The sequence below is a fragment of the Clinocottus analis genome, unplaced genomic scaffold (genome assembly GCF_023055335.1).
Source record: "Clinocottus analis isolate CAN_PGR_092001 unplaced genomic scaffold, fCliAna1.0.p SCAF_22, whole genome shotgun sequence".
Classification (NCBI taxonomy): Eukaryota; Metazoa; Chordata; class Actinopteri; order Perciformes; family Cottidae; genus Clinocottus; species Clinocottus analis.
In genome coordinates, this window is record NW_027175954.1 from 480,001 (window position 1) to 490,497 (window position 10,497).

At 41.6% G+C, this 10,497-nt stretch overlaps 1 protein-coding gene across 1 annotated transcript in view; it reads right to left on the reverse strand.

Moving 5' to 3' along the window:
* Positions 1–9,166, reverse strand: part of LOC137792870 (NACHT, LRR and PYD domains-containing protein 3-like) — a 10,127-nt gene extending 961 nt beyond the window's left edge. The window contains exons 1-10 of the mRNA XM_068588659.1: positions 9,116–9,166; positions 7,026–7,415; positions 6,228–6,296; positions 4,116–5,979; positions 3,373–3,546; positions 3,044–3,217; positions 2,709–2,882; positions 1,594–1,767; positions 999–1,045; positions 1–595 (exon numbers count right to left, since the gene is read on the reverse strand). The exon at positions 1–595 is cut by the window's left edge and continues 961 nt beyond it. Of these exons, the coding sequence (XP_068444760.1) occupies positions 9–595; positions 999–1,045; positions 1,594–1,767; positions 2,709–2,882; positions 3,044–3,217; positions 3,373–3,546; positions 4,116–5,979; positions 6,228–6,296; positions 7,026–7,299 (3,537 nt within the window). The 5' untranslated portion in view covers positions 7,300–7,415; positions 9,116–9,166 and the 3' untranslated portion in view covers positions 1–8. The remainder of the gene's footprint in view (positions 596–998; positions 1,046–1,593; positions 1,768–2,708; positions 2,883–3,043; positions 3,218–3,372; positions 3,547–4,115; positions 5,980–6,227; positions 6,297–7,025; positions 7,416–9,115) is intronic.
* Between the last annotated feature and the right edge of the window lie 1,331 nt (positions 9,167–10,497).

The following is a 10,497-nucleotide window of genomic DNA, read 5'->3' on the forward strand; positions in this document are numbered from 1 at the left end:
CCCTCCTATTATGAACACAGAGACACTGAGGAACCGGGCAAGCAACCTTGTGAAAGCTCAAGCTCAGGCGCAAGCCCAAACCTGGGATAAAGAGGCTCAGTGAACGTGGTGCTGTAGGTGTGGAGGTGGATCAGCGTGTCGGGGGAGACTCTGTAGAAGGACAGAGTGCCAGCAGGCCAGTCCACATACACTCCTACTCTGATGGATACCAAGGAGTAGAAGTAGTAGGAGGATGAGGAGGAGGATGCGACCATTATTTTGTTGATCTTATCATGTCTGACACATGAACCTTCAGCCTGAAAACAGATCAGACTCCAGGACTGATTATTATGCCCGAAACCGCACTCTCTAATTGTTCCTCTCCTCTTAATTCCTTTGTAAGTCATTGCTATATAAGCAATTCCACTGCACTCGACCTCCCAGTAACACCGACCAGTCAGACCCTCGGTACACATCACCTCATACCAGTACTCCAACCTCTCTGGTTGATCAGGACACGGCTGCTTCTCTCTCAGATACGTCACCGTCCGGTTGTCGTCAGACAGTTTGAGGTGTCTGTTTGCTGTGTTTGAGTCCAGTGTGGGTTCACAGACATCTGATGGAGAGAACAAGACACAATGCAGTTTATCATCCAACACACCTGATGGGTTTATCTGTTGCTTCATTAACAATCCTTTTACAGAGAAAAGTTTGAAAGTGAAAATACATATTTTTTAAAAGGTAGAAGCTTTAAAGATAAATGATTTGAAAGAGAAAAGTGTTAAAGATAAAAAAGGTTGATGATTGACAGTGAAGCGTTTGAAAAGGCAAAAGGAGCTAAAGTAACTATTTTAAGGTGAAACGTTTTAAAAGATAAAAGCTTTAACAAACTGATAGATTTCATCTTTGTGGAACACGTTTCAAACTGAGAGTTGAATGAAATTAATTGCAGATAAGCTTTTGATTTAAAGTAGCATGCCCCGCCTTGTTTTCATGAATCAAAGTGAACACAAACTCACACTTCCTCAGACCAGGTCTCAGCCACTTCTCTCCACAGTGGTCCACCCTGGAGGAAGAAACACAGCTTTTAGAATGAGCCTCTAGAAGACTTCCCTCAGATTAAGGACAGACCTCAGCCACTGTATAAAAAGACCTCCTGATCATTTTCTTTTCCAAAATATAACCACTATATCTAGTATATAGCTTTGCGTAACTGCTGTTAGTAATTGTGGTTTCATGCATACTTATTCCACATGCTGTATTTGTCAGCTGTGTCCAAAAAGAGAGCAAGCATGAAGAGCAGATACATATATACGGACAACCACAAGCAGGCAGACAGACAGACAGACAGGCAGACAGACATTAGCTCGATAGTAAACAGCAGAGGAGCCGAATGGCTTGCTGACCAGCGCAGATGAATGCATTGATGATGTAAAACACCAGACGACTGATGCTGTATTTGTCAGCTGTGTCCAAAAATGACTGATGAATGGCTTGCTGACAGGCGCAGATGAATGCATTGATGCTTGAAGCGCCAGGCTACTGCGCTTCCAGCGCCAACCCGGCGTAACAGAGAAACAGTGTGTGACAGTGAGCTCTGTTGTCTGTCCATACCTGAGCGTTTCTAGCCTCCAGAGTGGATCCTCCAGTCCATCAGACAGCAGCTTCACTCCTGAGTCTCCTGGATGGTTGTAGCTAAGGTCCAGCTCTCTCAGATGGGAGGGGTTGGATCTCAGAGCTGAGGCCAGAGAAATACAGCCTTCCTCTGTGATCCGACAGCCAGACAGCCTGTAGACCCACGCACACGAGCACACATGTAGGGATGTTCATTTTCATTTATTTTTTCATTGACAGTGTGAATTCTCTCACTAAAATTAGCTGAATGGTAAATAATGTGAACTCACGCTGTAAAGCACAGAATTAATAAAACAAATCTTTATCAAGTTGCAAATCTCCCAAGTCACACTCGGAATGGAATGAACATTACAGGGGAAAATAAATCTTTACTGTGTTCCTCAATAATTGTACTTGTAGATCTAAAGCGGTGCCAAAGATATTCTGTGAGGTGAGTTTTCCCTTTGAGATGATAAATAAAGACCAGGTAATGAAAGGTGATCTACTTTAAAAAAAACCAACCTAAGTTGTCATCAATGACCAGCATAGATAGTGCTAATATCAAGAAACCTATCCTAAAGACATGAATTCAGCTAACACTAGCCTACTTCTTTAGCAACCTGACATAATGGAGAAGAAAAATCAAGAATTAGGCGGAATAATTGCATTCAAACGTTCAGTGGGAGCGTTAAGTAACCGAATATCAGAGGTTAAAAAAGGGGCTAAGTATCATTCAAATCTTGGGTTAATTTTTTGGCTGCTAGATGGTTACAAATAAAACCTGGTGGATAGGGGCCTGTGGACTATAGCCACCTCGCCTGGAAAAGGGAAACCACTCCTGAATCCTGCAGGTCGTTGTTACTCAGGTCCAGCTCTCTCAGACTAGAAGACTGGGAACTGAGGACTGAGGACAGAGCTTCACAGCTTCTCTCTGACAGATTACAGTTACTCAGTCTAAAAAATATTTGCAGTGTATGAGAAAACAATTCCCTCAAAATTTCAAATGACTTACTCCTCTATTTTTTCGGAAAGAAAAGCGGTATAATCACCAAAGTAAAAATTACAACACCATGCGAGAGTTACGATTCACCCTTTACAGGTTTATTAATCCTGACCTTAGAGTCTCCAGTCTGCAGCGTGGACTCTGCTGTCCAGCAGAGAGCAGCTCCACTCCTGAATCCTGCAGGTCGTTGTTACTCAGGTCCAGCTCTCTCAGACTAGAAGACTGGGAACTCAGGACTGAGGACAGAGCTTCACAGCTTCTCTCTGACAGATTACAGCCACTCAGCCTAGAACATATTTGCAGTGTATGAGAAAACAATTTGCTCTATATTTCCAATAATTTACACCTCTATTTCGGGAAAGAAAAGTGGTATAATCACTGAAAGAAGAAATTACAACACTATGCGAGAGTTACAATTCACCATTTACAGGTTTTAATAATCCTGACCTGAGAGTTTCCAGTGTGCAGTGAGGACTCTCCAGTCCAGCAGAAAGACGCTCCACTCCTGAATCTTGCAGGTCGTTGTTACTCAGGTCCAGCTCTGTCAGACTAGAAGACTGGGAACTGAGGACTATGGACAGAGCTTCACAGCTGCTCTCTGACAGATTACAGCCACTTAACCTAAAACATATTTGCAGTGTATTAGAAAATAATTCCCTCAAAATGTAAATGATTTAAACCTCTATTTTCTGAAATAAAAGTGAGATACAAACCAAAGGACTATTACAACACTGTGAGAGTTACGGTTCAAGCTTTACATGTTTATTAATCCTGACCTGAGAGTCTTCAGTGTGCAGACTGGACTCTCCAGTCCAGCAGAGAGCCGCTTCACTCCTGAATCCTGCAGGTCGTTGTTACTCAGGTCCAACTCTCTCAGACTAGAAGACTGGGAACTGACAACTGAGGACAGAGCTTCACAGCTTCTCTCTGACAGATTACAGCCACTAAGCCTGAAGCAATAAATGAAAATTAAAAAAGTTAGTCACATTTCCGGGATTCAACCAACTTTAACAAATTAGTTTTTGCCATCAACATGCAAAGTGTCAAACATTTAACAACAATGAACGCAGAGACAAGAAGGTGTGTTTTAGTATAGTCCTTCTGCAGTCAGGGGGCTGCTGAGCTAAGAAGAGAGCAGGCGTTGCTCCGGAGGCCAACCTTTTCTTTAAAGCATAAAACTCATTGCCAAGGGTCTGATGCTGCTGTTCCACTGGTTCGACACACGCCCACTGTGACTCCCCTTTGCTGGCTTGGTTTGAGTTGCTACAACCGGTGTCTGAAGGTCTGCCTCCTGGAGCTGGCGCACGCTATTCTCCTCCCTGATCCAATGAACAAACCAACGCGAACTCTACCCCGATTTGGTCGAACAGTAAACGCACAGACGCCGACCATAAACTATCAATAAAACCCACACAAGAAGATTAAATAATAGACAACTCTAATAGACAAATCTTACAACTAGCAGTTCTTTAGATGAGAACAACCCGACACATGTGACGCAGTTAGTATCTGCACTTACAGAGCTTTGTTGGAGGCTTTGACCACTGGCAGCAGCCTCAGAAGAACTTCCTCTGAAGCAGAATAGTGCTTCAGGTCAAACACATCCAGTTTGTTCTCTGATGACAGCAGGATCAAGCCCAGAGCTGACCATTGAGCAGGAGACAGTCTATCTCTGGAGAGACCTTCTGGACTCAGGTACTGTTGGAGCTCCTCCACGAGAGAACGATCATTCAGTTCATTCAGACAGTGGAACAGATTGATGCTTCTCTCTGGAGACAGATACCCACTGATCTTCTTCTTGATGTACTCGACTGTTTTCTGATTGTTCTCTGAGCTTTTTTTGTTTTTCAATAGACCTCGTAGGCTAGTCTGATTGGTCTGCAGTGAAAACCCCAGGAGGAATCGGAGGAACAGGTCCAGGTGTCCATTTGGACTCTTCAAGGCCTTGTCAATAGCAAACATGTGGACCTCAGTCAGTGATGGTTTACTGAAAAGCATTTGCATTTGTCTGCCACAAGTTTGCTCTGGCTCACACATCACATTCTTGTTTTCATTAAAGAATGCCCACTCCACATAGAAAGCTGCCAAAAACTCCTGAACACTCAGATGGACGAAGCTAAACATCTTTTCTTCATTCTTCCTCCCACGTTCCTCTTTGAAGATCTCTGTGAACACTCCTGAGCACACCGAGGCTCCACTGACATCGATGCCACTCTCTTTGAGATCTTTCTCGTAGAAGATCAGCTTGCCATCTTCCAGTTGGTGGTAAGCCAGTTCTGCTAAAGACTTAATGCACTGAATGCACTTTTTTTGGTCATACTTCTTGTTTGTCTGATGAATCTGAAACCTCAGGAATTCTGCGTACATCTCAGTCAGGGTCTTGGGCAGATCTCCTTCCTTTCTGGGCTTCATCACGTCCTCCAGAACTGTAGCAGTAATCCAGCAGAAGACTGGGATGTGGCACATGATGTGGAGGCTTCGTGAGGTCTTGATGTGGCAGATGATTCTGCTGGACTGCTCTTCGTCTCTGAATCTCTTCCTCAAGAACTCCTCCTTCTGTGCATCAGTGAACCCTCTGATCTCTGTCACTATGTCAACAAAATCAGAATGGATCTGATTGGCTGCGGCAGGTCGAGTGGTTATCCAGAGGCGAGCAGAGGGAAGCAGTTTCTTCTTGATGAGGTTCGTCATCATCACATCCACTGAGGTGGACGCTGTGACGTCAATGTTGACGCCCCTGTTTTCACTGGTGGAGCAGTCCAGATGAAGGCGGCTCTCATCAAGTCCATCCAAAATAAACAGAATTTTGAATTTACTCTTGTCGTAGTTGGTGTTTCCTGAAGACTGCAGAATTGTAAAGATGTGATTAAGAGCTTCTTCCTTGATGTCTCTGGTCTCCGTGATACATTTATGAATGAGCTCTGCTAAACGCATTTTTTCTCCCTTCCATAAATTCAGCTGGCGGAAGGTCAAGGGGAAAACAAGATGCACATCTTGATTGGCTCTTCCTTCAGCCCAGTCCAACACAAACTTGCGCACAAGAAAAGTTTTGCCAATTCCTGCAATTCCATGGGTCAGAAGTATTCTAATAGATTTATTTATTCCAGAGGGGTGTTGGAACATGTCACAAGGTTTAATTGGTTTCTCTGTTCCTGCTGGCTTCACCACCACCGCCTCAATCTGCCTGACTTCATGCTGTTTGTTGATGTTTACATCACCCCCCGCTGTGATGTACAGCTCTGTGTAGATATCATCGAGAGGCTGCTCATCCTTCTTCTGTGCCCACCCCTCTTGTGCACATCTGAACTCATCCTGGAGGTTTGTTTGAAGCAAGTGTTGGTAATCTGAGATGTGTCGTGGCTCTGGTACTGGAACAATCCCGTCTGTGTGACATAAATAGAATAACACAATAGCATTTGACCTCTTTTCTCACACGCATAAGTTGCTTCCTTTGGTTTTGCTAAAGGTTTGGTGATGGGATTTCAGCTAAATCTTAGTATGTTAACCTGTCTTTGCTTACAATGGAATCATGATGTCTCAAACAGAAAGTAAAACTTACTTATGCTTTTAACTTTTACTACACTTTGTCCTTCAAGGCCTCCATACATACAAGAGAATACAGCAGCTTTACCTTTGCTCTGAGAGCTGGAAGTTCCTCTGACCTCGTTTGTCTCTCCAACAACATTGGCATCCACCAACACTGTGTGGGGGAGCTCGTGTTATTTCATCTATTTGACTAATCACTTATTATTCATCATCAACCTTTTCATGCATAAAATGTGACGTCTGTGAAAATTATCAAATAACAAACATTTCTAATGACGTCATACTAGTGTTCACATATTTCAACATATTCGGCTAATGCTGTTTGACGCAATGTAAAAATGTTGAACCTGGTTTCCTGACTCCTCAGCTTCACCACTCAGTTCTACTCCTCCACCTCCCTTCTTCGTACCCTCCATACATATGTTGAACTACAGGCCTATACCTTTTATATGGACATTTTCTACAAAAACAGAAAACTATTGTCATAAATAAATAAGTTACATTCCAATAACATAAACGAATTGATTTAGAGCCCAATAAGTATTGGTAACACTTTATAATAACTACATGCTATTTTGCATTAGTTAAGTATGAGAAAACACTTCATTCATAAAGCATTGTTCCAACATTAACATTCATTAGTATGCAATTCATTAACACAGTTAGAAATGTTTCATTCTTGATTAACAAGCTTGACTCTTATGCGTTTCATGGTTGGATTTTCATACTTTACAAATGACGGATTCCGAATTTGTAAATTAAGTTATATATATTACAAACCAGCTATTAAGGACTTATAGATGATTAACGAAATCAAGTATTTTGTTGTCCACTTCAATGCTCGTTTTGCAAGAAAAAAACAATTGAACAAAGTGTGACTGACCTTCTGGTCCTGAGCTGGCGTGTGACAGACTCTGCACCAGATCATTCCTGTTTATCTTCTTCAAAATCTTCTTGGTCACCTTCAGAGCTCCAGGAAGTGTAAAGGTGTTCAGCATCAGATCCACTGTGTCCCGCCTTTCTGCGTTTTCCAGTCTGCACCTTTTGACGGGTTGGTAGCCTTCCAGGATGTCAAGCTGCTGTAGATGCCAGTTGAAGTCCTTCAATTCATTCTCTCTTAAATCCTCCAGAGTGTTTAAAAGGTCCACTGACGTCATTGTGGCTTTCTACTTAAAATCAAGCCGTTTTCAAAGCCTGAAAGAAAACTGGACCACCAACGCATCGGAGCAGCATCAGGAGTTCTGATTGGCCGACACAGGAGCCAATCCTATGTCTGGTGGAGATAATAAAACAATAGATCTTAGATGTTAGATCAGGCATGGGCAAACTACGGCCCGTCGAGTATTGGTAGAAAATTGTCCAAATTAGAGTAAAGACCACATTCATTTTGGCTTTTTCCTGCACTACCCGGTGTTTCAGTTGATCCCACTCTCCAGTAAGAGCACTCTAAAAGTTGTGAAATGAACTAACAGCTGAATCCAGAGTTATTTTCCTCGGCATAATGAACTCGCATCAGCCTGCAAACTGCACGTCTTCCTCACTCTTCTCTTAAAGAGACAGCGCTCTCTGCTACAGGATCAATACAATACTTGTATCGCTTCAGCCAGTATGTGTACACGTAATTGATGTTCTTAAACACACATTTAAAGTAAATTATTAGAAATGGACACAGTTGTATTATATCAGCTAGACATGTGAAATAACATATTGCAACCCCCTTTTATAATTTGTAGTGGAAAGCAGCTCATTGCAGCCACTAATACTGACACAACTTGATGACTCACACATATCTGCACTCATTCTGTTTGGATTTGCACAGGTTTCACGTTATTTTTTATTTTAAAAAGATATGCAGTGTAACACTCAATAAAACTCTTTATTGCCAAGCATTTTAACTTGTTTTGTTTAGTTTTTCACAAGTTGCACTTTGTTATCTTTAAAATATATTGAGTGCAAAACAGATGATTTGCAGCCACAATAAGCTATTATTTTGCCAAATATTAGTTATTTTTTGCAGAGATATAACTTTATTTGCATTGTTCTAACAAAGTGCTTTTAGTTGTTTTTCTCGGGTGGAAATATCTAGTTTACTATTAGTCTATTATTTGAAAAAGCACAGATGGAGTCACAAAAAGTTGTTATTTCAATAAAGATTCAACATGGACCTTTTTGTTGGGGCGGTGGGGGCATGAACACTTTTCTTCCTCCAAAGTGGGAAGTGACAGAAAATGTTTAAGGACCACTGAGATACCTGATGAACAACTCAGATGTCCTGAGAATCGACACAAGCAAACTGAAAACACACTTTGATGCACTGGCAAAAAAAAAGGGTGACCACTGAAATGAAATGTACGTTTTCTTTACTTTTAAGTTAATGGCTTTTACTTTTAACTCATATTAGTTCCCACAAAACACTCTCCATCCATCTGATACTGGCCCGGCCAGTCTGTCAAAATGTAAAACTCATTGTGGCCCCTGAGCCAAAAAGTTTGTCTTTTCCTGTACTACAGAGTTATTTTACGTGACACATGTTTGCACAAAACAGGCTCCAAAGTCACTTATGTGTGATTTTTTTTACCATCATTATTTCAAAGGATGGGCAATTTGCTCACTTCCTGTTTCAACACATGAAAGACAAGCGACGGTTCAGCCCGCGTGGACTCTACAACCTGAATTCCGGTGTGTTTTGAGACTTTATACAAGAAGTTTTGACATTAAACAATAAGGAAGTCCCGAGGACAGCTACGTGTACTCTCGCTCTTCTCAACATCTGCCGTAACGCTTTCGTCCGAAAGTCACCAGCTAACACGGCCGCCTGTTCATCCGTAACACCACGAAACATCTGTGTATATCTTTCCAACTGTACGTGAAACGGGATAAAAGACACGGAAGCTTCACGTCACGCTTCAAATGTGTCCTAAAAGTTATCGACGTAACAAACTGAGGCGTTAAAAGGAGAAACAACACTCGTACCTGGAGGTTTGGAGAATGTCAGAACATGTCGACAACGTCAACGTCCCTGCTTCAAGTCGAGAGCAGTGTCGTCATCAAGGGGGCGTTGCCAAAAAAAACTGGTCAACCGTTGACCGCTGCCTTCAAATATCAGACCGGAAGTAACAGAACCAGTCACTTCCTGTTAGTTGCGGTCTGTAGGCTACTTGTAGTTTACAGACCTCGTTCAGATTCATTCACGTGTTTGTAAATATATATTTATGTAGAAATGTGCGTGTAAGCTGCATCCTTTGTTCTTTTCACGTCTGCCTGTGAAATACATTGCTATTCGTTTTGATTTGTGTTGTATTATCAATGTTAGCCGATGTGGATTGTGTAGCGATCATGGGTGTGTGTACCCAGTCTTAACCCAAACATAGTAATGGAGGAAGAAGACAACATTCAACATCACTTCATAACTCTGTTATCCAAAGTAAAACTTTATTGTCACGTGTCAACTTTAGCAGCTCCATTTGGCTGTTCTCTTTGTCCATCAAACAGTGACTGAATTAACCCTATGAAGCCTGCATATGGCAATACAAATATATAACATTTAAATGAGAACACTTTTCCTTGTGTATGTTAACACCCCCACTTGTTCTCACACTGTTACCTTCAAGACAAAAAACAAACATCATAACAAGGTTTTCTCCCTTTTCATCATGTACATTTTCATACACATGGTTAATCCCCAAACATAAACTTTTCAAACTTATTCAACTTAAGCTTTGTTGCAGGTTTTGTCATCACGTCTGCAACGATCTGGTCTGTTGGACAATAGTTCAACCTTATTCTCACATCATTCACAGTTAACCTTAAGAAATGATACTTCACAGGTTTACACCTGCGTCTTCTTACAGGATTCTTTGCTAAGGCTATACGCCTAGAACACCTGTAACATGGACACATAGAACACCTGTAACATGGACACCTAGAACACCTGTAACATGGACACATAGAACACCTGTAACATGGACACCTAGAACACCTGTAACATGGACACATAGAACAGCCTCTGCAGGAGAAATGTTTATGTTAAAATACTAAAAGTGTTTCTCCGCGCTGAAGTGAGAAAACTAATTTGAAAACCAAGATAAAATTAGTCGACACATCAGAGCCAAACCTGAAAATTGAACACAGTAATTTCACACAAAAACAACAGAACCATCACTTTTTATTGTAAATGTTACAAAGTACATTTTCATGTGATGTACATACGTTACGAGACACTGCAGATCAGACTGATATACATTCACGTTGTATTTGAGGGTGTATTTTCCCTTCATTCATTTACTGTGAGCCGACAGAAGAGGTGGCTTTACCTCACTTCTTACATTGTTAAAGTATTTCCTTATTATTACATT